The sequence below is a fragment of the Perca fluviatilis genome, chromosome 10 (assembly GCF_010015445.1).
Source record: "Perca fluviatilis chromosome 10, GENO_Pfluv_1.0, whole genome shotgun sequence".
NCBI classification, from domain to species: domain Eukaryota; kingdom Metazoa; phylum Chordata; class Actinopteri; order Perciformes; family Percidae; genus Perca; species Perca fluviatilis.
In genome coordinates this window covers 19,971,430-19,999,299 of record NC_053121.1, presented here as the reverse complement: position 1 = coordinate 19,999,299, position 27,870 = coordinate 19,971,430, and the positions used below count along the sequence as shown (strand labels likewise).

General features: G+C 44.5%; 1 protein-coding gene and 1 long non-coding RNA gene across 4 annotated transcripts; one reads left to right on the top strand and one right to left on the bottom strand.

Moving 5' to 3' along the window:
- Positions 1-498: 498 nt before the first annotated feature.
- Positions 499-25,515, bottom strand: LOC120567444. 2 transcript variants are annotated; one of them, XR_005640570.1, is made up of 4 exons: positions 25,351-25,515; positions 24,581-24,740; positions 1,488-1,571; positions 499-968 (listed from the first exon to the last, which is right to left on the bottom strand). It is a non-coding gene; the product is annotated as an uncharacterized LOC120567444 (long non-coding RNA). The 2 variants fall into 2 exon arrangements; XR_005640569.1 differs by lacking the exon at positions 24,581-24,740.
- fgf18a (fibroblast growth factor 18a) lies at positions 17,667-27,467 on the top strand. Of its 2 annotated transcripts, XM_039814418.1 has the most exons (5): positions 17,672-19,305; positions 23,012-23,051; positions 23,210-23,390; positions 25,072-25,178; positions 25,374-27,467. In XM_039814418.1, exons 1-5 carry the CDS (start codon positions 19,274-19,276, stop codon positions 25,644-25,646), a joined length of 633 nt encoding a protein of 210 aa, XP_039670352.1. In that variant the 5' UTR covers positions 17,672-19,273; the 3' UTR covers positions 25,647-27,467. The 2 variants fall into 2 exon arrangements, with proteins under 2 accessions (XP_039670351.1, XP_039670352.1); XM_039814417.1 differs by having other exon boundaries at positions 17,667-19,305; positions 25,072-27,467.
- Positions 27,468-27,870: the final 403 nt, after the last annotated feature.

Sequence of the window (27,870 nt, the reverse complement as noted above, 5' to 3'; positions counted from 1 at the left end):
TGTACCTCGTACTCACTCTGTTTATGGCAGGACCCTCTCCCCCTCACCCCATTTTGTCTCTCACTCTGTATATCTCTCCCATTTTGTCTCATCTCCTGTTCATCGCCTTTTACACCTCCTCATCCCCTCTTCCCCTGTGTTCACTTAAGTTTATTCCTGTATTACCCTAAATTCCCCCACAGCCACATGTGGAGAGCAGAACCCAAATGTCACAAAGAAAACATGATACCAGCTGAATAGTTCAGCATTGCCCAGAGAGAGGTCATAGTGTTTCTTGGGCTCGGCCAGCCTTTGGCCCTGGCTGGATGAGGATGTGTGTGTTGTGGCTGAACCAAAGGTAGGGACATTCTTAAAAAGTCTCTCTCCCTGTCTTTTTCCCTCTGTAATGCAGACCTATGTCTCCAGGCTGATACAGCATCTGTGCTTTGTTAAACATACAGTATCACTGTTACGCAAGAATCTGGGGCAAAGAACAACAACACTTGCTAAATATTTTGTTTATTGAAGTTAAAAATGCATTCAATTGCGGTCATGAATCCTGCTTGAGAACCCTTCACTCTGATTAATCATGAAAACAAAGCAGCCTTTAAAAGGAAAATAAACCCAAGGCAGGCCACTGGCGGAGAAATCGCCTTTGGTGTGTACCTGACTAGGTTTGGATTCGGGCCAGAACCAGGCCAGGAAAGCAGGTCAGAGGGTGCTGTTCTGTGGGAGATCTGTTTGGAGTCTGCTCTGTGTGTGTGTGTGTGTTTTTGTGTTTAGCACGGTTTAGCCAGTCTCCGATTTACAAACATTTAAGGCCCCACTGCTGCTGTTTCATTTTTCATTTAGTCGCAGCCCAAGGCCATGTCCCAGATTGGAGACTGCTACACAGCACACCGCTGCGCTCTGCACCGCACCAAGCCGCTTCCCCTCCTCATCGTCTGGTCTGGTCTGAGGAGATGAGGACCTGCCGGTGACCCCATAGCCTGCAACACACACTCACATTCTTGCACATTTCTATATGCACGCTCACACACACACATAAACATAAGCGGAGCGCAGACATATTCCTGCTCATGCACTCAAACACACACAAGCGAGCCGAGAAAACACAGACAAATAGGCAGACAGAACACACACACGGAGACAACACACAGAACAAGCCATCTAATTCCACTAATACGAAAAGATCTGCAGAGACAGACAGGTATGACACAGCAGCCACTACAAACACAAAGGGATTACGGACACTCTACTGCACATACTGTCGTGCGTTTAGCAAGGTTAAACTCACATAGGTATGCGCACAGACACACACACTCAACACCGTATAGCCAAGGTCACATGTATAGTACCACATACAAACACAAACATGTAGAAAAAAACACAGATGCATGACCAACACAGTTAAACCTATTCACACCAAAACAGAAATGTGTACCCACAGAAAATGTATACACACACACACACACACACACACAGTAGGTGTGCACACAAAGACACACCTGTGGTTTCAGACTCGAACACTGAACTCTTAAGTCTTCGAGCTGTCTGTCCCACTTAAAGTAAGCGCTGCTTGTGAAGAGGACCTGACAGACAGAGAAAACACACACACACTGCGATGAGTACACTGCTGGAGCAGAAGACCTGACTAAGCTGAATTTCCCCCTGCTCCCCTTTCCTATTTTCCATCCGCCTCAGCGTAGGAGAACCTGGGGAAAAATAATGCCCACCATACACACACCACACTTCACTTTCTCTACTTGCTGTGACACTCCTTTAAAGACACACATGCACATGCACACACACTGCTAATCCACTCACTCAATCTCTACAGTTTCCCTCTGCTTTCTATTCACTGATTTCTTTCCATGCAGCCTCTCAGTATTCTGTCTTCACTCATTCTCCCAATTTCCCTAAACCCACCCTTATCTCTTATCTCTCCATCTCTCCTCCTCCCCTCCCTCCATCCCTTTGTCATTTCTGTGGTGTTGTGTGGTTGACCAACAGCCAGGGAGAGACAAGTGCAGGAGTGCCGGCCAAACGTGCTTGCCTCTCCGCCCAAATTACATGGGACAGTCCCAATTACCCTGTGGCCAACCAAAGCATTTCCTGGGTTAGCGCTGGTGACGCGTGCCCCCCCTTTGCTGTGGTTACAGGGGGTGCCATTAGACGCTTGTTTTACTGCAACCCCAAGAACGTGCCCGCCGGCCGCATCCACGCCACGGGAAGCACGACTGCAACTTTCCAATAACTGTGCTGAGCCTGATGGATAACAAATGGGAGAATGTTAGGGGTAACGCTGGAGCTTGTAGTAAATTCCTGCTGGCCAAGAGGGAGATGCAAAGGGAACATTGCAGGGAAAATAAGAAATTCCAGAAAAGCTACTATGACTTTTGGGAAGCTGATAAGTGTAAGCTGTTTTGTGGGATTCAAAACACTGGTAATAAATATAAAGGGATTTTTGGACAGGTTATCCCTAATACTATGCAAGTAAGATACATTTCACAAAACAGGTTGCAATAAAGCAGTAGGAAAATATGTAGGAGATACAAATTATTTGAATGATAAGAAGGCAGAGGAATGTTAAAGACAATTTGAAAAGGAGGATACGTTATGTTTTAGGCCCTTTACAATGATCCTTATGCATACATACAGTACATCAGGTGTCCATAGATACACATATTTGTGCAGGCCCATGAGTGAGGGTGCATGTGAAATGCATGTGAAGTAATAATATAATAGTATTTTATGTGACTTTGTACTTTTACTCCACTGCTCCATAGAGGACAATACTGTCCTTTTTTAACTGACTACATTTATCTTGCAACTTTATGTACTAGTTACTTTGCTAATTAAGTTTTTATATTTAAAATATACCACCAGTTTATAAAATATGACTCATTGTTAAAGATTTAACAGCCCCAAATTGTATAAAGTGCATCAAATTAACTTCACCTTAACCAGCTTCAGCATTAAAATGCTGCTATATGTTAGTAAATTGGAAATAATAATCCAATAATAGCGTTTATTTAATAATATTATACTTGAATAGTTCACGTTCTGCATAATCAAGGATTTTACTTTTGATACGTTAAGTTCACTTTGGTAATAATACTTCTGTGCATATACTTGACTTTGAATGCACAACTTTGAGTATTTTAAAATTGTAGTGTTACAGTACTTGCACAGATGGTACAGTATTTCAATGTAAAAATCAAAAACATTTTTCTCCTAATACACTGAGATCATTGATACATTATACCTCTGATCTTTCTAAATTTAAGGCTCAGAATCCTATTGTGTCTCACTCACTAAAAATCTGGTCTCAGATCAGAAGACATTTTCAGTGGAATCAATGTTCAGTCCTTACACCAATAACTGGTAATCAAGCACATAAGCTATTTTCAGGTCAATCATTTCAACAATGGGACCTTAAAGGAGTGCATACAATTATAGACCTCTTCATTGACAAAATATTTCCAACATTTGAACAATTAATTCATAAATTTAATATTGATAACAAAGACTTTTTTAGATACTTGCAAATGCGCAACTTTACTAAAGCAACATTTCCTTCTTTTCCCAATCAGCCTGAAGTATGTCCTATGAGCAACGTATTATTGAACCCACTCAAAAAAGGATCTATTTCTAGAATATATAATTACCTTTCACAGATAGATTGTACAACTACACTTGACCATATAAGGTATGCTTGGAGTGAAGACTTAGGAATAAACATCACAGACGACCAATGGATCGAAGCTCAAGAGCGGGTCCACTCCTCTTCAGTTTGTATCAGACACGGTCTGCTGCAGTTTAAAATCCTGCACCGATTGCACCTTTCCAATCAAAGACTGTCCAGGATGTTTCCGGGAGTGGACGCCTCTTGTGAACGCTGTGGCTATACCCCAGCTTCACTATCACATACATTTTGGAACTGTACCCACATCACCCTTTATTGGTCTAAAATAATTGAGACTTTATCAGCAATTTTTAATGTTAGACTCCCAGCAGATCCAGTAATGTCATTATTTGGTGTTGTACCTGCAGACATACATTTGAACAGCTCACAAATTAATGTATTGTGTTTTGTGATGTTACTAGCCAGACGTCTAATTTTACTAAACTGGAAAAATAAAATTCCTCCTACTCATCAAAACCTTCTTACAGACGTAATGCAATATTTACAACTGGAACATTTTTTATATTCTTTAAGGAAAAAAGAACAAACATTTTACTCAATTTGGCAACCTTTTATAAATTATTATAACAAGTAAATTTGGACGGCCCTCTTTTTTGTATATGTAAGTGAATTGTATAAATCTGTTGGAAAATGGTAATAAAAATAACTGAAAAAAAAAAATCTAAAACATAAACCGAAGTTCCATTTAAATAAATAAATAAATTAGAACCAAACCAAGGAGAGTGAGCATAGGGGAATGAGAGAAAAAGGGAGAGAGAGAGACGGATCTAATGGAGGAAAGTAGGCAAACGGAGAAGGGAAAGAGTAAGCGACTGACGCACAGAGCAGGATGAGGGTTTGGAGAGGGGGTGTCTGGCGAGAGGCAAAGTGACGTAATGATGAGAGGATAGAGGGATTAGCTGGGTGACAGAGATGAAGGGATGCTCTCTGGTGTCACCCGTCTTCACTCTCACTCCGTCCATCATTCATCAGGAGCATCATGGGGCTCCAGAGTGTGTGGCAGCTGTGCATGCTAGTTGTGTGCAAGTGTACGTGTGTAATCAATTTGTTTGCATACATTTCAAAGTCTGTTTATGCACGTGTGTATTGTATGTATTAATAATTCGTCTGTCAACATTAATGTGCACCATATGTCTGTGTACATAGTTTGTGTTTTGTGTGTGTGTTTGTGTGTGTGTGTGTGTGTGTGTGTGTTTGTGTCTACTCCTAGTTGCCCATCTGGTGCTGCTATGCTGTGCTGCTCAGCCAGCTCTCTAATAGCTCCAATAAGCCTGTGGTTTGCTGCCTCATACACACATGCACACATACACACACATATATACACAGATATGCACACACTGGCGGATGAATACACGCACACACATATGTGCACAGTTAACACAAACCTTTACACACATGCTCCTCTCGCTGATATTTTTCTTCCAAGAGAAAGAGGCCGAAAAATGACCATTTATTTACTTTGAGCTCTGGGGCTGCGGCAACACAGCCTGTCAGTACCAAAAAAAGAAAGAAAGAGTCAAAGAGCAGAACAGAGGAGGGAGTAAAAAGGCAAAAGGTAGGCGAACAACAGAAGAGGACAGAGGGAGGAGTGGTGGACGAACAAGAAAAGAATGAGCCGGAAGGAGTTACCGGTTGAGAGAGAGAAATTCCTGGTGGATGTGGAGTTGCGAGCTGTGGTTTGGTCCAGTGCAGCATTTGGTTGTGTTACAGTCTGGCTGTGGCTTGTGTGGGTTGGGCTGAAACAAGCAGGGAAATACACCCGGGCAAGAAAGTAGCTGAATTCACTCTGAGCACTTGAAAACACACATTAGAAGTGCTTAATAAATGTATCTTTCAAGTGATTTCCGTCCACATTGAGGTTGTGAAAGTGTCTGATGAGACAAATTAAGGTTCACCTCATACATTTCAAATATTTTGAGCTGTTTATGTTTGTCCAGGTCTGCTGGAGGGAGCACTTTGCCCTGCCCAGCCTGGCCCGGCTGTTGGATCTCCGATCAGTAGCAGAGTGTCTTTCCAGCGAACAGCCACTCTTGGTCCAGTTCCTTATTTACATTCGGGAGGGAGGTGTGGGGGAGTACACCTTTTCAAATATGCCTTATAAGTCATTTCTACCCAGATAAATACAGAGGTAGAAATGTAGAAAACACTGTAAACAGGACAAATTGTCAACTTTACTTTGACGTGAATCCCCTGGATTTGGTGGATTAAGCTCAGATTCAAAGCCAGGTTGTTCCAGTTTATTCAACAAAACAGGTCTCTCTTCAACTACATGTTTATTCGAATCCCCTTGGGAAAAGCCAGGTGTTGCCAGTGTACACAGGCCTAATGTGGTTTGGGGAGTTTACCTTAGAGTGCAGACTACAGGTGCTTATAGGAGTGTGCTGCACTGCTCCGAAGATAAGATGCTGAGATGGGAGGTGAGCATGTGTCCCACGACCCCTAAACAATATGGGCCGAGTCAGCACGGAGATACAGACAACCAGATTGACTGACAGACAGCACACACACACACACACACACACACACACACACACACACACACACACACACACACACACACACACACACACACAGCTCTACTGTGAAGGCCAAGGTTGCCACAGTTACCTGCTCTCTTTCTGTTCTTTCTTTTTTTTATCCCTCTCTCTCTCTCTCTCCCTCCCTCGTCTTCTGTTAATCTGTTACAGAGCATTGTGATCACATGAAAAAAAAACATAGCAAGTGCACATATTTCCCCCTTAGCCAAGAGTGTGGGGGGGCGGGGGGGGGAAGAAAAAAGCGAAATAAACTGTTTATTCAAAGGCAGTGCTGAGCCCTTTTGTTGTGGTGGGGACCTGTCTTTTATTAGCAGCCTGAAAAGCCTTCAAAGGCTGGAAAGACAGAGGACATGCCAACAGACGAGTGTATACAAGGCAGAGGAGAAAGGAGGGGAGGGGGAAGTTGGGAGAGAAAGGGGGGACGTGAAGGGGACAGGGCAAAAAGGTTTAGAAAGGCAAACGAATAGGGTCTAGGGACATGAATGGATAAAAAGGTCTCGGGGGTGGGAGGAGTTGACGGAGGGTTGAGAACTTGAGATTGTGCCACTGGCAGTGAGGACACAGAGCGAAGGCCAGCGCAGGAGGAAAAAGGGGGTGCTGGGACAATTCCAGATGGACGATAATATGGGGAAACTGTTCAGAACTGTTCTCATATGTTTGCAGCTTTTTACACTGGCAGGACTTTTACATAGTCTTGTAACTGATTTTGTCAGTGTGTGCATGTGTGACTGTTGGGGAGGTTAAGAGGAGAATTATGTTTTATATCAGATCTTGGTAGTTAAGAAAACGGTTCTGGCAAAGATTATTTGGTGTGTGTATGTCTGTACATAAATCTGCATTCAGTTATGAGTGTGTGTTTGTTTGTCTGCATGTTGTGTGAAAGGTGTTTGTGTGAATAAACATACATGTGTGAGGGAGATAGATGTGTTTGGGGATAGCTGGAGAGGCAAAGGAGAAATTCCCTCATTGCGTAACTTCATCTCTCTTATCTCTGCTCTCAAAGCAAACTGTCAATGCTGCGTTCCCATCTCTCCCTCATTTTTTTCCTCTCTCTCTCTTTTCTTTCTCTCTTTCTGGATCAAGTCTTCAGGGGCACAACCTTTTTGCTTTCCTCCCCTCTCATCCTGCTTTCCATCTCATCTACTGAGTATTCAAGCTGTTTGTCTACTTTGGAAAAGTTCTGTTAAAGTGCTGTGGCCACTATGATCCAAGCACTGTGTGTGTGTGTGTGTGTGTGTGTGTGTGTGTGTGTGTGTGTGTGTGTGTGTGTGTGTGTGTGTGTGTGTGGGCTCAAAATATGCTGATGGTATGAACCGTACATGTACGTATGTGCATAATGCGTGCAATCTATTTTAGTGGTTGTGTATTGTGTGTATGCGTGCGCACAGTGACCGCTCTTGAAGCCAAATCAAAGTGCTCTGCTTTCAATAAGAGTCACAATCAGCAAAGTGGCAGCAAGCAATGACATCACTGCAGCTGGGTCCCCAGCTGGAGCACAGAAAGGACTTTGGCAAGTATGTGTGTAAGAGTGTGGACGTATGTCTGTAACAAAGTCAAAGACCACTGTATGCATAGTTTATTTGTGATATGCATATTTCATGCAATTGGTAAACTCTGTGGTGAAGCAAAATGCAAGCAGGTCTATGTCAATGTAGAACCTTTCCTCGCAGCACTTGTGTGTGTGTGTGTGTGTGTGTGTGTGTGTGTGTGTGTGTGTGTGTGTGTGTGTGTGTGTGTGTGTGTGTGTGTGTGTGTGTGTGTGTGTGTGTGAGTGTGAGTGTAAGTGAGACTTCCAACCTCAGTCATCCCCATCAGTCTCTCTGCACATTCTGTGCCTTGTTTCTATTGGAGCAGACAGTGCTGTGGTGAGAAAAACAACAGGAATTTCATCTGTCATTGATTAAGCCCATTAACGGTGGTGTCTGATGTCTTTTACACTCATTCCACACACACCGACATGCAGCTGCACTCACAAACACACAAAGTTACACACACACCCTGACTACCCCCACATTGTACCGCTACCAAGACTACCATACAGTAACGAACACACCATGGAATATCATCAAGATCCACACCATTTGTGTGTGTTTGTGTGTGTGTGTTTTGGGTGTGAATGGATTTTCACACGCTAAGTCATGCAAGCCGGAAAATACTGATCATAAACTTCCAACCAGTATGAGCAACCAACAACCCCACAGAGAGCCAACACACACACCATGCTACTGGACACACAAGCTACTGACACGGTCTACACACACACACAAATTGTAAACTGCCCTCATATGAACAAACCATGATTTCAAACACACACACATACGACACAGCCACTGAAAACACACTGCTACTGAGCATACCGCGCAACCAGACACTCCAAACTCACTAAACAAATGTCTGATGTTGTCACTCTGGTATTTACCACTCCACCACTGTCATTTTATAAGCCAGACTCACTACTTTGAAAGTGCAGGCATTGTGATTTTAGCTGCGTGTTGAAAGTACAGCTCACATAATGTGACAGTTATTGGTTAAAAAAAGAGCTCAAGTGCTACAATTCCACTACGTCAACGCGGTTTACATTGCAGAATAAAAACAAAGGTGAAAACTTCATGTTTTAGTGATCTACCTGAGCACCTGAAGTGTTGATGTAGAGATTGTGATTTCTGTCACAGAAGACACAGTCCTCTGTCTGTTCAACACAACAACAAAGTCAGTGACCTTAAAGTAAAAACACCTCCCTGCATCCTCTCTGCCACACATAATCCAAAAATTCTAATTATTCTGTTCTTGTTCAAACAATTCCAATTTTACAAAAAAATCCCAACTCAAGGTCCACTTAACTTTTTATATAACTTTCAACCACATCTCATGGTCTTCTTCAGCAGATGGAGATGGCTCAGTTCTCACCTCTGTCTGGAACTTCAGTCTTCAAGTGGTTGTTGTTCAAGTGGTTGTATACACAACACAGACCGTAACTCATGTTGCTGTTCAGATATGGTCTTTGTCACCTAATGATATATTCATGTCAGGCAAACTCTATCTACTGAGGAAGTGTGCAACTCTGAGATTTGAATGAAAGCACCAGAACAATTAATTGAGTGGACCTTGAGTAAAGATTGTTTTGTCAAACAACCATTTCCAAGTCAAGAATTAACTTTTGTATTATCTGTCGTGCAGAGTACAGGAAACTGTGTATTAAAAGATGCATACGATATCACTCCACTTGATTGAATGCTGAAGCAAAAAAAATCATTTTGGGTTTAATATATTTTATCTCAGTCAGGTATTTAATTGTGTTGAGATTGTGACTATAAAAGCCATAGCATATGATTCACATAATTTTCATGCTCATCAAACCATTCAGTGACCCCTCGTGCCCTCTGTGGAAACATCTGCATCCATTATGTTTCTCCATTCGTTTATTCAGGTTTCTTTAACTTGTCACTTGTCTGTATATAGAAAATGACAATTATCAGTTTTATAGGAATGTTCATAAAGCGACGAGGCTCGAGTAGCTTCTTAACTGCTGTGCAACCTTTGAAAATGTGTGGGAATATTCTCTTGGCTTTGCACAATACAAATTAATTTCAATGTAGATAATTTAGTTGTGTATATTATGAGTTTCTCTGTTCCTTTTCCATTTTCAGTGTTTTATCCAACATGTAGTTGATTAGGTATTTATAGCCTCTGAAATTTCCTTTCACTTCGGTCAGCGCAGTTCTCACCAGATCATTTGGGTACAAAATAGTTCCTTCATAAAAAAATTATTTTCCTCTATCCAAGCTGAATACAGGCCATTGAGCTGAAGAGAATAATTTTAACCAAGTGGTTGTCCACCAGCTGTCACTGCTTGATTTATTCATTTTTGCATTGCAGAAGCAATGGGGAGTTATTACTTGCAAGATATAAAAATAGATCTTTCAGAACTCATGAATTTAATCATCCAACTTTGAGCTTCAAACCAGTCAAAGCCCACAATTATCTGTATAATTGCTCTAGTTAGTCATACTTTCAGCAATAGAATAGAATAGAATTGAGCACACAAAGCATATGGCAGAACAGGAGAGCAGAGTAAAGCCAACAGCAGAGACCTGGGGGAACAGACCAGTGATGAGGGACGGCTACCTGAGACACCCATCAACTAACATGGGTGCGCACAGCAACCCACAAACACCAGTGCACATGGGCCATAAAGAACACATGATTACACACGCCAGGAAAGGGCAAGCGTGCAAACACACACAAACACCAAGCCACGCTCACAAGTACCTGCACACATCACACCTGTATTGCACATGCATATCCACCTTTGTTTCGGTGCACATTGAGCACATAAATTCATGCTTGATCATGAATGTTTCCTCTCAACCTTTTCTCTGTGCTTCCATCTTTGTCCTTCTACTTCTATTAAATTCCAGAGATCCGTCACATTCCATATTTCCATCACAGGAGACAGCCCCACGGCCCTGCTGCTCTCCAGAAGTCCAAAGCTCTGTCCAACACACCAGTCTGACTCCAGAATCCTGACATGTGCTATAATTTAGCTCTTTCCAGAGCACTTTACGTTCCCTCTGACTGTCACTTCCCATATATCACTGTCATTCAGCTCATCTGTCGGGGGTCTGGGAAAAGGGTAACTGAGCTGAGGTGTCATCAGATTCCTGTCTGAATCTTTTTTTGGTTGTTTCCTCTGCTCATAACGCACACACATGTAAACTCACATATCTAACTTAAGTCTGAATGACAAAGGGCAGAGTGGAAAGGCAGGTGGGTGTACATGTAGTGAGAGGTTGAAGCGAGAAAAGGGAGGAAGTGACAGAAGCCAACAGAGAGAGTGTGAGCAAGGGGGAAAGGGCGTGAGAGAAAGAGAAAGAATGAGAAGAAAAGGGAGAATAAAACAACGCAAAGTGGGAGAGAAAAGGAGAGGGAGAAAGCCTCCGGAGTGCTTTTTCGCTCCAACGGGACAAAAGGTTACAGCATGACGGGGGTAGGTGTCAGGTGATGTGTGACAAGTCCAAATTAAAGATGACATAATGGCAGGGGCCCGGATGGGGTCCTAACTTGGGGCTGACTGAGGGTGGGGGCAGACCGTGGCAACCAAGTCGAGCTGGGCCATGCTGGGCTGGGCTCGGCTGAGGCTGGGCAGCAGGGGGCTACCCTGCAGGCTCCTCCATATGGAACACGTTAGCCTAGCGATTGCTAATGAAATGCAGGCTGACGTCAGGCAGACACCCACCCATTGTTTTGCTGCTTAATTCGTTATAATATTCGTCTTATAAATGAGGATTTTGCAAGGACAGAGGAAGAATAAGAGGCTACAGCCACAGATGAACAGAGGTGAGCAAAGGGTATTACAGTAAGAGTCCAATGTTAAGGCAGCAAATGGGGTTTGAGCATTCGCAGTGAAGATAGAGAAAAGCTCTGGGACTTAGCATAAGTGCTAACACAAGAAGGGCCAGGGCCTCAGCTGTCTAAGTGGGAGGTACGTGACCTGAGGACTAGCATGGGTGGGTGCAGTGGAAAGGGAGGGACTGCTGTAAGAGGATGTGAGTATGTGTTAATTTCATATGGAAGTTTTTAACATTAACAAACATTTCTGCATTACTCACAACAAGTTGTGTTAGGAAAGCACTATTCAGGCTACTCCTGTAGCTGCCTGCCTGTTTTATGCATCCTCATTTACACTCTTTCAGTAAGAAATAAAGAAAAGTAAGATTTTATTTATAATGCCACCCCCCCACACACACACACACACACACACACACCCTCTGTCTCTCTCTCTTACTCTCCTTCAAGCCCATTCACCCAGTTTCCAACATACAGAGAAGTCTTCCTAAAATAGGCTCACTGGAGCAAGTTTAAGAATGCTTTTGTTATTCCAAAAGGAGTTGTGCTGTAATTGACCACCACCTGGGCATCTGGCAGAAGTCACAGTGAGCTGGAGAGAAGGGGATGCAGAAGGAGAGGAAGGAGCTGTGGCTGGAAAGAATGAAAGAAACGACAAAACAGAGATGAACAAATGGAGACTGAGGAAAGACAAGAAAGGAGGAAAGATTAATGGGGGTGGGGGGGGGTGAATGATGGAAAGTGTGTGTGCTATGTCCCTCTCTCTCTCTCTGTCTCTTGCTCTCCCACTCTGACATGTCAATTCGAAGGTGCTTTATTGGCATGAGTAATGATGGGAGGTGTTGCCAGGGTAATTACATAGCACATTAAAGGGTTTCATAAACATTACAGTTCCTCCTCTGCCCGGTGGCAAGGCTAAAGGGGCAGAAAGAGGGGAAAAAAAACAGAATGAGAGAAATGGACACAGTGAAAGGGAGCAGAAGCAGCACAAAGGAGAGCAGAGAGGAGGATGGAAGAGTAAAGGGCACTTAGTGGAGGAGGGGGAGGAGGAGAGAAGGGAGGAGTGTGGAAGAGATGAACAGAAAAGATGACAGGAGTGAAGGTTACCATGATCATGGATTCCATCGCAGAGTGCTTGAACATGAAACAGGAAGAAAAAAAAACATGCTGGAGCAGCGTCCAACACAAGCCACAGCTGCAATTCACATCACTATGCATGGCGAGCGCAGGATAACTCTCTCTCTCTCTCTCTTTAACACACACCCGTGCATGAAACACACGCCTACACAACTTTGTGCATACCCTTGTTGATGCAATATTTGCATATACTTGTAACCATTTACACTATAGCCACAAACTCCACATACTCAGCTGTGCACATTCTGTCACTGAGGGTCATGACACTCTCACTCAAACAAACACACACAACCACAAGGACCATAATTACACAAACATCAAACCAGTTGCTGAGTGTTGCATATTTATGTACAACCTCATTGGTCAAAAGCAATTCTCTTTTTCTTCTTCTCTACATCCTCACATAGCGCACTAAACAGCCTCTGCCAATCAGTGTCAGACAGCATGCAGTGCCACTGCTGCAGTAAATCTCAATCGCACAGGACTTTTTGTGTTTACCCTGCAGTGTGGTAACATTTTATCTTTAGTTTTGTGCATCTAAAAGTCAAATAAAATATTTAGATGGTGCCTAATAATTTCATTGGGATGGTCAGAGGTTCTTGAATTGTTGGCCCCTGCCTAAGGTTCTGTCATGAGTTCCTGATGATGCTGATATATGATCCAGTTGCATGAAGATGGCTCCTTCCAAGTTTGATGTCTTTATGATTTTTACGAACCATCTCATCAATGCAAACTGTCCAAACTTCAGCAAGCGGCCTTGCCAGATGGCACCGAGGTGAAGATGAGACAATCTAGCTGCTGGATTTCAAATGTTGGATTTGAAGTCAGTATTTTGCATGTAGTTAATCACAGATGTTTTGTATTATTAGATATTTTGGCAAACCTCATTCACAACAATGACAATAAACTCCTGAAGCCACTGAAAAACGTCCATAATGAAAATTGTATCATGTATCACGCTAAGAAGGCAGGTGTAGCCCAAAGAACACAACTACCTGATTCACTCTGCAAAACCAGGCTTTGGCCTTACAATGACAAGCTAGATTACATGAATAATTACCCTGACACGAGTCCAAAGCAGCATCAAACCATCCAACTTGAAAGTGTCAAAGTAAAGTTATTCCAGTGCTTCAGCTGTGTTATGTATAGAGACAACAGCTGCGATGGATTGTGCATCGAGGAAAGTAAACGTTCATACTCACTGGATTAATCTTGCAGGAGAAGAGAGCAGGCTGTGCACCACCAACATCGCTGCTAATAAAAACAATATTTTGCTTTTCTCTTCATCTCAACCGCGGCTCACTATCGCACAAACGACTCTCCGCTAATTAATTCCTGCTCTCACTTAGTTGCAGCTGTCGATTCTCTCATCTCGCAGACGCGGACAAGTGGCGAACAGGTTCTCATTTCAAAGCCCAGCACACTGTACGCATTCCTTGACTTCGCATGGGCCCCCCTGTCATCAAAGGGCCTTTATTAAGTGTCTCATACATTTACACATTGGGGAACAGTTTAAACTTGGCCGATGATTAACAGAGTAGGGATATCTATCCCAGAAACCGATGTTAGCCTGACATCTCAACATCTGATGTGAAGTTTAAGGCCCATGTCTGCAGGTATTAATCAAAGCCAAAAGCCTCTCTCCCTCCAGAGATCCCACATATACACAGGCCTGCTTCCCTGGTCCCTCCTCCCATCCAAACATATACAGCCAATACCTCATAGACACAGCTAATTTGACACAATCCACTACACTTGACACATCTGAAAACTCCAAATCTGTGTGTCACCAGAATGATGGATTGCATTTATACTGTTCAAAGTTTTCTCAGTGTCTAACACTTAAGAGTACACAGCGGGGGGATGATATTGCCTGTCTGCCAACTTGTATTTGACTATATCCAAACCAAGGAATATCTAAACTTGACTCCTCACCCACACCTCTACACACACACAGACACACAACTGTCATAATGAGCCAACAACTGGCCCGTGGCTCAGAACGCTCTGAGCTCTGCATTAGGTTCCACTCCAGTCACCCATAACATAGAGTCCAGCACACCATGCCTCTCATCCACGATGACCTTGGGGTCAGGCCAGAATGCTCTCATATAATGAGAGTGCTGTTTGGGGATTTGTTGGGCTGTGATAGAGAAAGGGCAAGCACACGCAATGCACCCTGGGTCTTTGTCTGGGTGTTGACGGTATTGACGAGCGCTGATCGATGTTAATTGCTAGACAGAATGGCCATATTGACCAGGCTCCCTGGATGAAGAACCCTACAGGCCCAATCAAAGAGAGAGAGAGAGATACAAAGTAAAAGCTGCTGGGCCCAGACCTACAGCAGCTAGGGCCCCAGAAACACATACACACACACACACACACACACACACACAAGGCTCTCATTCACTTTAATGAGTCGAGAGAGGAGCACAAAGGCATAACGTCCATCAATGCCAAATCTATTCAACACAACAGAGGGTATATGCAAAAAAATAGGTGTCCTGCTGTGTGTCTCTTTGTGTGTGTTTGTGCACATGTGAGTGCATGCATGTGTGCATTTATGAATAATGTGTGTGGCAAAGTTGGTCTACATAAAAATAAGATTTTTGAGGGCGGAGAAACAGAAAGGGGACATCCATGTGTTTGAGGATGTGTGTTGTGCACACAAGTTTGTGTGTGTGTTTGTGTGTGTGTGTGTGTGTGTGTGTGTGTGTGTGTGTGTGTGTGTGTGTGTGTGTGTGTGTGTGTGTGTGTGTGTGTGTGTGTGTGTGTGTGTGTGTGTGTGTGTGTGTGTGTGTGTGTGTGTGTGTGTGTGTGTTAGCTAGGGATCAATAGGCAGGAGCTGCAGAGGCAAAGACATGGGCAATCAATATGCTGGCTGCAAACAGAGGGAGGGACAGAGTGAGCAGATAAAAAACAGCCGGGGAGATTAAAAAGACAGATAGGGAGGACAGAAAATGAAAAAGAAAGAGTGATGTGACAGAAGGAGAGAGGGAGGAAGAAAAGGCCTTGTGTGCCTGGTTGGTTTAAAAAAAATATTTCCCCCTAACTTTGTTCTTTTTTGGATAAGGTACGTGAAATGTGATTTCCAAACCCAGGTAACATTTCTGCACAAAACTCCACAGAAAAAGCAAGCTATAAGTAATTTCTGAGATTTGCTGCACGTTTGTTTAGTGAGCAACCAATCACAGTTACAATTGAGGTATGAACAATATGTTATTATAACTGTCTGTGACTCCAGATGTGAATGGGGCTCAGTTTAATTTTGTCCTTTATTTTCTTTTTGTATTTCAACCACAACACATGTTCATACTGCTGAGCCAGATACACTAAGTCTTGTTTCCCAGAAGAATCCTAGTGTAACATAAATTTGCCAGATTTACAATGGGAAGATCATCTCAGCATCAGGATCCTTTTGGAAAATCTACTATATCTGCAAATCCACTACTACTGTTAAACCAGGCTTTTGTGTACAATGTGAATGGAGTTGAGCTATTCTGTCTGCTTTTTCTTACTCCACCATTGTACCAAGATGTGCTATAGTCCCTGTTCTGAACCCTTTCATCTGGGCTTAAGAGTACCAGACGGGCCTCATTCCTCATCACCAGAATGTGGTTCAAATCCCTCTCCACAACATTTACACTTGTGTCCCTTGCAGCAGTGCGGTGAGCAGCGAAAAAGCACACAGACACAGGTGCAAAGACACAGAGAGCCAGTAGTAGGAAAGAAGGCCAGAGGCTTGTCTATGGAGCATGACTGGAAAGGCATTCAACCACAGTACCCATACCCAGCCCAGCTCAACCCTGTCCTGTGTGTGTGTGTGTGTGTGTGTGTGTGTGTGTGTGTGTGTGTGTGTGTGTGTGTGTGTGTGTGTGTGTGTGTGTGTGTGTGTGTGTGTGTGTGTGTGTGTGTGTGTGGGTGGGTGGGTGATTTGAAAGTACAATGTTGAAAAGAATAAGCTTACACTTGGAGCCAAGATAACTGTCCCTGATGACTCTTTCTCTCTCTCTTTTACTCTATTCACTCTCTCTGTGCAGTGTGTGTGTGTGTGTGTGTCTGTCTGTCTGTCTGTCTGTGTGTGAATGAAAGGTATGGCTGGAGTGTTGTGTTGGCTTGGCTGACCGTCTGCGGTTGTGCGGCGGTGAGAGGGAGTTTTGGGAGCGCAGAGCGGGCGTTGCTGCCGAAATCCCTGAGAAATGTTCGTTTTGGATCCGTATCCGTGCTTACATACCGCCCTCCCGACTGTCTCTCATTCTCAGTTTCATTTCTCCCTCTTAAGGTTTAACTTAAAAGTTATGAAATGGGGAGTCAAAATACATCACTTGAAAGCGGTGCGGCTCTGAAGGGTGTGTGAGTGCACTGCCCTCCACCCTGAGTCCGGGGCCACTGAGGCTGCAGGGGTAAGGTTATCTTCAGGGGAGATAATGGAGGGCAAGACGTACGCAAGACAGATGTTCACTTGACTGAGGCAGGTGTCTTTGTTTTGTGGAGATATTTAAAAAAAAAAAAAAAAACTCTTCCTGTCACAGATATTAATTTGCTCTGAAATCCACTTTAAAATCGTATTTTCTTAAACGAATAAATTCCTCTCGATACTATGACACCATATTGTTTCCAATGCATTTAGCCTACTTGTTTCAGGAATTTCCACAAACAAATATAAGTTGAAACAAGGCACAATAACATAATGGTAAAATGGCCTGATTCGTGAAAATTAAAGAAACAAGTTGATTTGTATTGTAGCCTAAACAAGTGAAATTATCTCACCTCATTAGCAGATGTTTTTCACAGAACGGAACGCTTGTTAAAATGAATATTTGTGCAGTGTAAGTTGATTCGGCATCGCATAGCGACTGACTAATCCCATTTTGATCCAATAAGTGTGCATGTGCGTGTGTGTGAGAGGCAAAGAGAGGGGAGCGAGAGAGAGGAAGGAGGGAGTGAGGAGAGGAGGCAGGGAGGGAGGGAAGATTGATCCGCGTCTGTTAAAATCTTGTTCTGGTTTTTCTTGGAGTGAGGTCTGTGCCTGCCGACGCGCCTCTCCTATGCAGCCCCCTCAAGAAGAGCTTTTTATGGAAGAAAACCTTGGCATTTTTGAAAGCAAGAAGCTGCATTATACCAGTGAAGTGGATAAAAAAAAACGCACGACTGGGTTCCTTTTGCGTTCTATCTTGCGTTTTCTCCTCTGGTGTCTGAATGAAACAGGGAGGCAAACATAAGGGAACGAGGGACGGTGCAGGTTCTGATCTGGGAGTTGATCTGTCAGTGTGATTTTGGGTAGACACGTTTCCAGTGCGCACGTTTTAACTTTTATTTCTTCAGAAACTGGTGAGCTCGACTCCTCTCTTGCACCACGGAGTTCGCTTTTCTCGGAACGAGGAGACTTTCGTGTTTTTTTCGTCTTCGGAGAAACTGCTTAAACTTTCTACGTTTAAAAAAATAAATAAAAAGATCGGATTGCATTTTCCCCCTTCAAACATTTTTGAGGTGATGTCATCGTGCTGTGTTTTGGCTGGTATTGTGTCGAGAGGGCGCAGGGAGGACTACTGCAGCCAGGCGGTTACCAGCGGCTGAGGCAAGCGGGGAAGTCCGGAAAATCAGGTGCAAAGTGCGGCTGTCATTTCCTCGCTGTGTCGCGGGAGGCTGAGTCCGCCACCCAGTCACAGCTGTCCCCATCCTCTCCAGCCACCCCTCCCTCGTCTTTATTATCCAATTTTCATTCAGCACTCTCCATATACCCCTCTGAGCTGGACCTCTCCGGGACCTTATCACCCTCTCTGTTGGACACTGTTGGTCGGTGTTACCTGAGCCACAGACCCGTTAAGCCAGCGTGGGGGCGCAGTCATGACCGAGGCAAACTTGCATTACCCTGCGCCCGCAGAGCCCCCGTCTCCAGCTCGCCGTTTGCTCCATCAGCCAGCCCAGGTAGCCCACCTCCATCAGCTCCTGACCCTGCTCTGCTGGGACTGAACCTGCCTGCTACTCCTGCCTGTGTCGGAACAAACACTCCACTTTCTGTTATCATCTCACCGACTACAGAAATTATTTTGGTGACCAGAAACTTGCTGTTGCGCTGAAACGTTACGCATTGGATTACGCAGAAGATTACGCCCGCACCGCATCTGTCCACAGGGCCGAGCATCACTCTGAGGGTCAACAAGGTCGATTGCAGTTGGTTATCTTTGACGCGTGAGCGCGCTTTCACCTGTTCCTCTCCTTGTCGAGGACGCGCAGTCTTTAAAGCCCTGACCTTCCCCCTTTGCTACCCCGCCCATTCGTCTCTCCACCGGTCTGGACAGCTGTTAGAGGTTGCCCGGCGGTCACAGTGGCACAGTTACCCCGGCCTCGCACCCCAAATTGCCCGCGCCCGCACATTTACCCACACCGGGAAAACCTGGGCACGCCGCCGCCGATGCCAACGGGAGTGTCCGCTGACTCTTTGACTCTGCACTACATACAGCGGATTCAAAACACAGAGGGGAACTCTCCGGAGTGTCGGACTGGCCCAGACCGAGCGAGGAGACTGTCTCAGGGACAAGTTCCATAGTGGAGGGGGGAAGCAATGTGGCCCCTTCTTTCCACGCTGACCGTATTGTAAGTCACTTTTATCACTTTATCATGTAATAATCGTATTTATCCACTCAGGTTCTATGTCTTTCTATAATTGTTTGAACTAGTTTCCTGGCAGGTCTAACTACATATGAAGATGATGGAGAGGAAGGTTGCAGTGTCTAACGATTACATCACTCCTCATCAGTCCCCGTAGAAAACATGCCATGGAAGGCCCTGTTTTGATTGGCTGACAGTTCAGGGTCACTGGGTCAGAGTCAGGGCCCTGTTACTCATAAAACCTGCCATAAACATCTCCATCACCATCTGCACTTACTTCAGGGATGGCCAAGCTGGCTTAGAAAAAGGCCATTTTCCCATCGCCAAGAAAATGCTTCTTTTTTTTCCTTATTGAAAATATTTCAGAAGTTGAGTCAAATAACACCGGCTTTATCTAGTGGGCTAGGAAAATGATAAAGTGCCAAGAGCAAATATAAGGGAGGCGGATACAGACTCAGGGGGCTTGAGTTTGCCCATTTGAGGTGTGTCTTGTTAAAAGCCAAGGGATTTATTTTTCTTTCTTTGTGTCGGCTGTACTTCTCCCAGATGGCAGTCATCTCCAGATACTTCTCATTCCTCACACAACCTGGACAGGGTGTGTGCTGCTGCTGCTGGTGTCTGCCTGACTTTCTCTCTCTTCGTGTGTGTCTCCCTCACACTCTCTCCACTTACCCACCTAACTGCCTACATCTGTCTTCCTGTCTTGCTTATACCCCATTTTTCCACAGATACTTGCTCAGATAAAAAGTATGAATTAATAACTGATGAATGATGGCGCCCCTGGCAGTATCTGAGGAGGAGCAGTCTCACTGTTTAGTCTGCTGGTTTTAGTTTAGGTCTTTCAAAGCCAATCATCTTTCCATTCATTTCCTTCTTGCCTATCAGTTTTACCACAGCCATGTCACTTCATCCATGCTGTATGATCATACTGAAAGTCTTTAGCCAGTGAGAAAAGCCAAGGGCCTTTTACCCCAACAACCTGTTACTGCTCTTCTCATAAAGCCACAGCTCCATTATGAGGCCCTCTGCTTCTCTAACCATTGTTCCACCATAGGCCTATTACTGCTGATACATGTACCACTCACAAACCCACTAGCCTAACCACTATTCTTTACCAAGGCCCACTGCTGAACATCTAAAACTCTTGCACCATGCTGCAGCCCACTGCTCCAGTGTTGGCCTACCACGCTAACCACTGCTACACACAGCTGAAACCACCACTCTGTGCTGAGTCCCACCAGGCCGACCGCTCTCACTCCATGCTGCTGCCCAGTCCTCATTGCTGAGGCCTGCTAGTCTAACCGCAGCCTCCATATGGTAGATCTGCTGGGACGCAGGTTTATGATGTCAGACTCTTGCTTGTTTTGGCAGTCAGCCAACGCGCACCGGGCTTTCCCTCTCTCCGTACCTCCTTCTGTCTTTACTCTCCCCAACTTTTAGTCAGCGCTCTTTTATTCTCTCATTTTCTCATCCCTCCCCCACCCCCGGCTGATCCTGTCTCCTTCTTCCTCTCTCCTTCTCTTTCTCTCTGTGGCTGGCATAATATGGAGTGTCTGTGGCTTTTGTGGGAGTGGGGGAATCCAGTGCGAGGCACTTTTCCTGCAGTGTCCTCGGTGGCAGTGCAGCCGTGGTGTTTTAACAGCTGAGAGTCCTCACAATGCACAGGCGCTCAGGTTTTTTTGTCTGCACAGGCAAAATGTGAGGGCCAACTCTCTACTGCATTGCCCAGGATATCTGCATCTATTAGAGTGACTCAGGAGCCAACACACCAGCTATGGGAACGAAATGCTGAGAAACACGAGGGAAAGGAGAATATGTATATGTATATGTGTGTTAGTCAGGAGACAGTGACATGTGTTAAGACGTGCATGAGTTGAACCCCCCTCCTCTTTCATTCCCATATTTATCTTTTTGTCTACTTCTCACGCCAGACCACACTCTGTGGTTACACTACTGTCTCTCATTTTGCCACTTTTTCTCCTCCTTCCTTCAAGATGTAACCTTTGTCTTTTTTCACCCTCTCCTTGTCACATCTGTGCATCTTCTTTATGATTTTATCTCTCACCTCTCTCATTATCTGTCAGCCTTCTCTTGCTTCATTTTATATTACATGTCATTTAGCTAACGCTTTTATCCAAGGCTTACAATTGCTATATATCAGAGGTTGCACGCCTCTGGAGCAACTAGGGGTTAAGTGTCTTAGAAAGATCAACCAGTGTGTCTCAGGGACACATTGGTTGATGTTTCGCAGCGGGAATTAAACCCAGATCTCCGACACCAAAGGCATGTGTCATATCCACTGCGCCATCACAACCACCATCTCCCCCTCTATTTAATCTTACATTACCTTCCTTCTCCCTATCCCTTTGTGTACCTTTCAGTCTATCCCTCTCTCTCCTCGCTATCTCCCTCTCTCAGAAGTGCATATGTCTTTCCTTTGGCCCAGCTGTCAGCTGCCTGCTTCTCCTGTACACACACACATACACCCTGCACACATCGGCACATCTGTGTGCATGCCCATGACAGTGTGGAGGAGTCACCCTACTAACCCCCAACATAAGGGAAGATGGGAGGCAGGGAACGATAGGAGAAAGGTAGAGTGGACAGAGAGGGAGAGATAAGGTAGGGAAGAGATAGGGAGGACAACACATCAGAGAAAAAGAGTGGAGTAGAGAGAGAGAGAGAGAGAGAGAGAGAGAGAGAGAGAGAGAGAGAGAGAGAGAGAGAGAGGCATGCAGAGAGATAGCACAAAACGAGGTGGGGAAAGACAAAATTCGTAGAATTGCTTTTCAGCCCACACACTTGGTTCTGAACTTCATCATGTCTTCAGCCACTAATTCAGAACAGTTCAAGGACTGCCAGAGTAGATTTTGCGCAACACTATCACTCCCTTACTAAAGTTGTGAATAACATTTGATACATCCAAGGTCTACACTTCAATTAAGCAATGTGATAAAGTGAGACAAATTTTAATTCTAACTGTAACCAGCTGTTTAAATCATAAATGTCCTGATCAGATAAGTAAGTAATAAGAAATTATACACATGTTGTATTTTAATAAGGACAATACATATTAATTCTGCATGCTACATCACCGCCATCACCAACCACCAACTGATTCCTCCTTAAATTATTTTTCTACACGTTTTGGAAGCTCGTGTTCTCACTTATATATAGCATCTCTAAATGTAACCACAATCCGTCACTCTCCAAAGCCACATCACAGTAGAGCGTACACCTGTAGTCCAGCCCAGCTGTCTACATACACAGAGCAGCCAAATAAGCCAGCCCAGTCCCTTAGATGTCCAAACCAAAACATGTTCTAGTTGTCTCGGCATGTTTGCCATTTCGCCATGGTCCAATCAGGTCATTTGGAGGCCAGATTTTGGTGTGGCAAAAGTCATGAACGGGTCAGAAAATGGGTTTGGACAGAAGGCTGGTAGCGTAACGATAAACACTGTTCTGGGTGTTTTCTGTCTGCCGATGCCTGGACATCTGCCTGTCTGTATGTCATGTCTCTGTGCCAGCCACACACCCAGCAGTGTGAGTAATCACCCAATAAGGAAAAGAGATGTTGAACAGAAAGAACGGCAGAGAAGAAAGAGATGGAAATGATGGTGTCACGCATAACTCTTCCAACATTCAATGTTGCTTACATATTTCTAAACTCATCTGTTTCTACATTTTCCAGATGTATCCAGATGTTGCTGGTGATGTGCAATCCATTACAGGTAATATTCATGAAAGTTGTGCATGACAAAGAGCAATCGTACATTATAAAGAACAAGTTGTATATTGGTAGTACATGCAGTTCATTAACTCTGATCATAACTCTGGGTGTGTGTCTGCCTTGGTGTGTGTGTGTGTGTGTGTGTGTGTGTTCTCTCAGCAGGTACTTGGTGTGGATGGGGTCAACTTCAGTGTGCATGTGGAGAACCAGACGCAGGTGCGAGACACCATGAGTCGGCGACACCACCGGGTCTACCAGCTCTACAGCCGCACCAGCGGCAAACACGTCCAGGTGCTAGGACGCAAAATCAGCGCTCGAGGAGAAGATGGAGACAAATTTGGTAAGACACACACAGTAGAACACAGCCAAACACTTTGGCACATGTGAGTGTATGCACAGTTAGTTTCTTTCCTGCACACACATGCACATTCACACAGACTAACGGCTGCAAGTACAAAGACTTGAAGGTTGACCAAGTGCATGCATGAATGGATACAGAATGCAACTGTGCAGGCACACTCACAAAAGCACACACACATGCCTCCCCAGGCTTTGGCAGAGGGGCAGTGGAGCTTGTCTTGGGAGTACAAAGACCTCATCGACTGGCTGCTGACTCAATGATTCACAAGAGAGCAAAAGAATGGAGAGAGAGAGAGAGAGAGAGAGAGAGAGAGAGAGAGAGAGGTGGTTAGTGAAGGTGTTAGTGAAAAAAAGTGTGAGTTAGCGGGTGAAGCCTGGCAGGTAGCGTGTTGGACCGAGTGTTAGAAACTCATCTCCTTCATCGATCCCTCCATTGATTTCTCATCCTCCCTGTTGTCTCCCCTGGATTTAAAACAGCAGGCTTCCTCTCCCTACCTCCCTCCCTCCCTCCATCCTCCCTCTGTCCATCCCCCACTCCCTCTTCCTCTCCACCTTTCTCCATCTGTAATGATGTCTAACCCATTCTTAAACCCCACACAGAATCAATGGGCAGAAGAAAGAAAAGCAATAAAGCAAGAGTTCATATTTCTGCATGTGCTCCAGCGGTGGATCATATTGCACATCCCTTCGATTCACAAACATGTCAGGTTGCTAACACGCCACTTCAAGCCATAGATGGGACCATAGATGCACAAGCCTGTCTGTTTATTGACAAATACCACTCTTATAGGGCCTACTGAACAATCCATCCAAAACTGACCAACTATGGCGATGAGATATTACACAGGGGAACCAAGTGCAGAGAGAAGAAATAAAGCAAAGAAGAGGCGGGTGCATGAAGGTATAAACATGAAGCAAAAGAGCAGAAGGGAGACGAGAGAAGAGTTGGGGGAAGAGAGCGGAAGAGGGCAAGAGGGAGGGAGGTATTGATTTCTCTTGACCCCTTTTGTTGACTAAGGTCATGTAGGAACCATTTTAGGAATTTATTTTTAAACAGGCACAAGCGCTCTCTGAACATGTGTAGTTGGTGAAGCGGTATTGCCTGGAAGGATGAACATGCATGCACCTGCACACACAAATACACATAGGTGCACGCGCACATGCACTTACCTTTAAACAACAGTATCGCAGACACTCAGTCTGAGTGTTCTCCCGCTGCTCTCAGCCCACCGTGCTCTGTCTACTCTTGGCTGTTATCTTTTTTTACGAGGCCCATTTGTGGTCAGCGGCCTTACATCCATGTGTGTGACCAGGCTTATCTGACAACCATCTGTCGAGCCAGAGACATTTACATCGGCCTGTGATTTATCAGCACATTTAAGAGCAACTATGAATCCTAAAACTGTGATTTAATGTGAATGCCTTATCTGGTTTTAAAAACCCAAATCTTATTTATTGGTGTCTGGTAATCTGTGCAATTAGTGCCACACTACTTGGCCATGGGCTTGTTTGTGTAAGCTTGAATGTTGTCTAATTCCTTTCTCTAATTTTTGTGTGATACAACCTAATAAACCTGTGAAATCCAGACACAACAAACTTTATTTCTCTGTATTGCCTGCGGCTCTAATGTCTGTCTGTCCCTCTGTCTGTCCCTTCACAAGCCCAGCTCGTAGTGGAGGCCGATACCTTTGGTAGCCAGGTGAGAATCCGGGGCAAAGAAACCAATTTCTACCTGTGCATGAACCGCCGCGGCAAGCTGGTAGGAAAGGTAAGACTTCTTTCTTTTATCGACATTATCAAAAATTTTATTATCTTACAGTTTTCTGACCAGCCTCTCTTTGTTTCTCCCTTTGTGTGTGTGTGTGTGTGTGTGTGTGTGTGTGTGTGTGTGTGTGTGTGTGTGTGTGTGTGTGTGTGTGTGTGTGTGCACGTGTGTGTACCTGTGGTTTATCTGCTCTCTCAGAAGGCCAGTAATCGAAGTGATGACTGCGTCTTTGTGGAAAAGGTTCTGGAAAACCACTACACAGCTCTGATGTCAGCGCGCTACACAGGCTGGTATGTTGGCTTTACTAAAAGAGGGCGTCCTCGCCGTGGCAACCACACTCTCCCCAACCAGCAGGATGTACACTTCATGAAGCGCTTCCCGCCTGGGGAGCAGCCCGACCTCACCACCCCCTTTCGCTTCACCACCGTCAGCAAGCGGGGCAAGCGGGTGCGTGCTACCGGGCCCCGCTAGTAGTGGCTAATGCTAACACCCGCTATCTTGTCATCTAAAGCCTTTACCGGAGCCTACCAATGGCTAACCCAATCATCTCCTCTGTCACACACGACTGAACACCTCCCTTCATTGGGACAAACATTGACCAGAAACTTGATGAATCATTCATGGGGTTTAGCTTTACACTTACTAATTTGCCACTAGTTAGTGATCATTCCTCTCAATTTTAGTTCCCTTACTGGACTAACTGGACCATTACTGGACTGGTCCATCGCTGGAAGCTCTATGGACCTACTCTGCTTCCCTTCATAGGCCAGAAATACTGACAGGGAACCTGAAGGGCAGCCAGAGTCCTAGGCTCTACGAAGGCCTTTATTCTACAACCACAAGGCCTTCATGTCTCCTTTTCTGGACCAGCTGGACAATGTCAAGTATGGGATTACAGCTGGACCATACAGAGAGAGAACAAGGGTGGGAAAGACTGACTGAACAAGAGAGTGGGTGCTTAGCCTACGGATAAAGGGAAAAAAGGAAGAAGACAGGAAAACGGCAGAGTGGACAAAGGGATAGAGTGATCTGCACACATCAAATGGACCAATAATGGACTGTTGACATGTGACACACTTATTTTTGTCTCACTGCTAAAGTGGTGTGAACCTGTGAGACTGTTGGATGAATGGATGACATAAAGATGAATGAGGGGATGATCGAGCAAGTGACTTACTGAATAAATGCATATTTGTAAGAAGACGACGAAATGTATGTAAGAGTGTGTGTGTGTGTGTGTGTGTGTTTGTGTGTATGTGTGTGTGTGTGTGTGTGTGTGTGTGTGTGAGCGAGTGAGTGCATCAACAACCATGAGTGAAGCTGGATCACGAGGGACTCCGAAAAGGGACCATCCAGTCCTGCATGAACCTGTGACAACTCACCGCAGGGACTGAAGCTTTAGGAACTGGAATGTATAAAAACCAAGCTGCACCAAAAACAGCCAGCCAATCACAGCAAACCAAACCAACGACTGACCAAAGACAACCCCCCCCCCCCAGGACACTCTCAACTTATAGGTGCAGAGGATGAAGAGCGCAGGGGCGAGGACGGCGGGGAGGGTGCCTTGTCTATTAGCATTGCTATAGAAACGACCCAGGGGATGATGCTCCCGTGCGATACCGTGGATACAGAATGCTGCTACCAGGACATTCAGTGGAACAAACCAAAGTCTCATGTATACACACAGGGGAAAAAATATTAAAGGGAACAATTTATTGAAAGCTATATATATTATATATATAAAAGAAGACAGAAACCCTAAATAAGCAATCTTACTATGATGGTTATTATAATTATTACGATAAAATTATTTCATTTATTTATTTCAGCTCTGTGTGCAGCAGTCTTTCTCGACTCAGTAAACCTTACAGAAACATTTCCTGTGTCTCCCAGCATCTTTAAACTGCTTCTCCACCTGCTCGATTTTCTGTCAAGGATTATATTGTAGAAAGAGATTCAAGTTTGTGATGTTGTGGGCTGGCTTTTTTGCTCAATTAGTTGATCGACAAAAAAATAACTGGAAACTATTTTGATAATTAATAATTGTAAGTCATGTATCAAGAAAAAAAAAGCCCAACATTTGCTTGTTCCAGCCACTGTAATATGAGTGTTTTGATGGTATTCTCTGTTTTGTAGCACTCTAAATGGAATATATTTGGGTTTTAGACTGTTGGTTAAACAAAACAAGCAAACTGAAGCAATTGCTTTGGGCTCAAAGAAATTGTGATACGCAGTAGAGTTGGGCATTATAATGATATGTACCATGATGCAATATACATTTGTCAACCATTAGAGATTGTGCCATACTATTTATACCAAGATTTCTATCCCTTTAATATATTTGGTTGTATTAAAGCTCTGACACACCAACCCGACAGCCGACCGTCAGCAGAAAAGGCAGTCGGACTGATCAGTCGGCTCCCTGAGGTCAAAAAAGTGCCTTGGAAAAACACAGAGGCGATGCTGACTTGAGCGTATGTTCTGCGCGTGCACGAGACGTAATACGTCTCCATAATAGCAAGTGGCGCTAATCTGTATTGTCGCCCAAAAAATTAAAACCGGAAATGACGGAACATCTCTCTAGACCTAGTAAACACAGAGCACGCTGTCGTCAGTCATTGTTTTCATCAGAGAGTGTTGATAGTAGTCAAGAAGGATCGTTGTTGTCATTACTCGCTGAATGGAAGAAAATACG

What these genes read in the sequence shown, in the direction of transcription:
- fgf18a (XM_039814417.1), top strand. Translation starts at nt 19,274, where the DNA reads ATGTGGCCCCTTCTTTCCACGCTGACCGTATT. An exon ending in CTTTCCACGCTGACCGTATT is followed by an intron (nt 19,306 to 23,011) that starts GTAAGTCACTTT and finishes TACATTTTCCAG; the next exon opens with ATGTATCCAGATGTTGCTGG. An exon ending in TGATGTGCAATCCATTACAG is followed by an intron (nt 23,052 to 23,209) that starts GTAATATTCATG and finishes GTGTTCTCTCAG; the next exon opens with CAGGTACTTGGTGTGGATGG.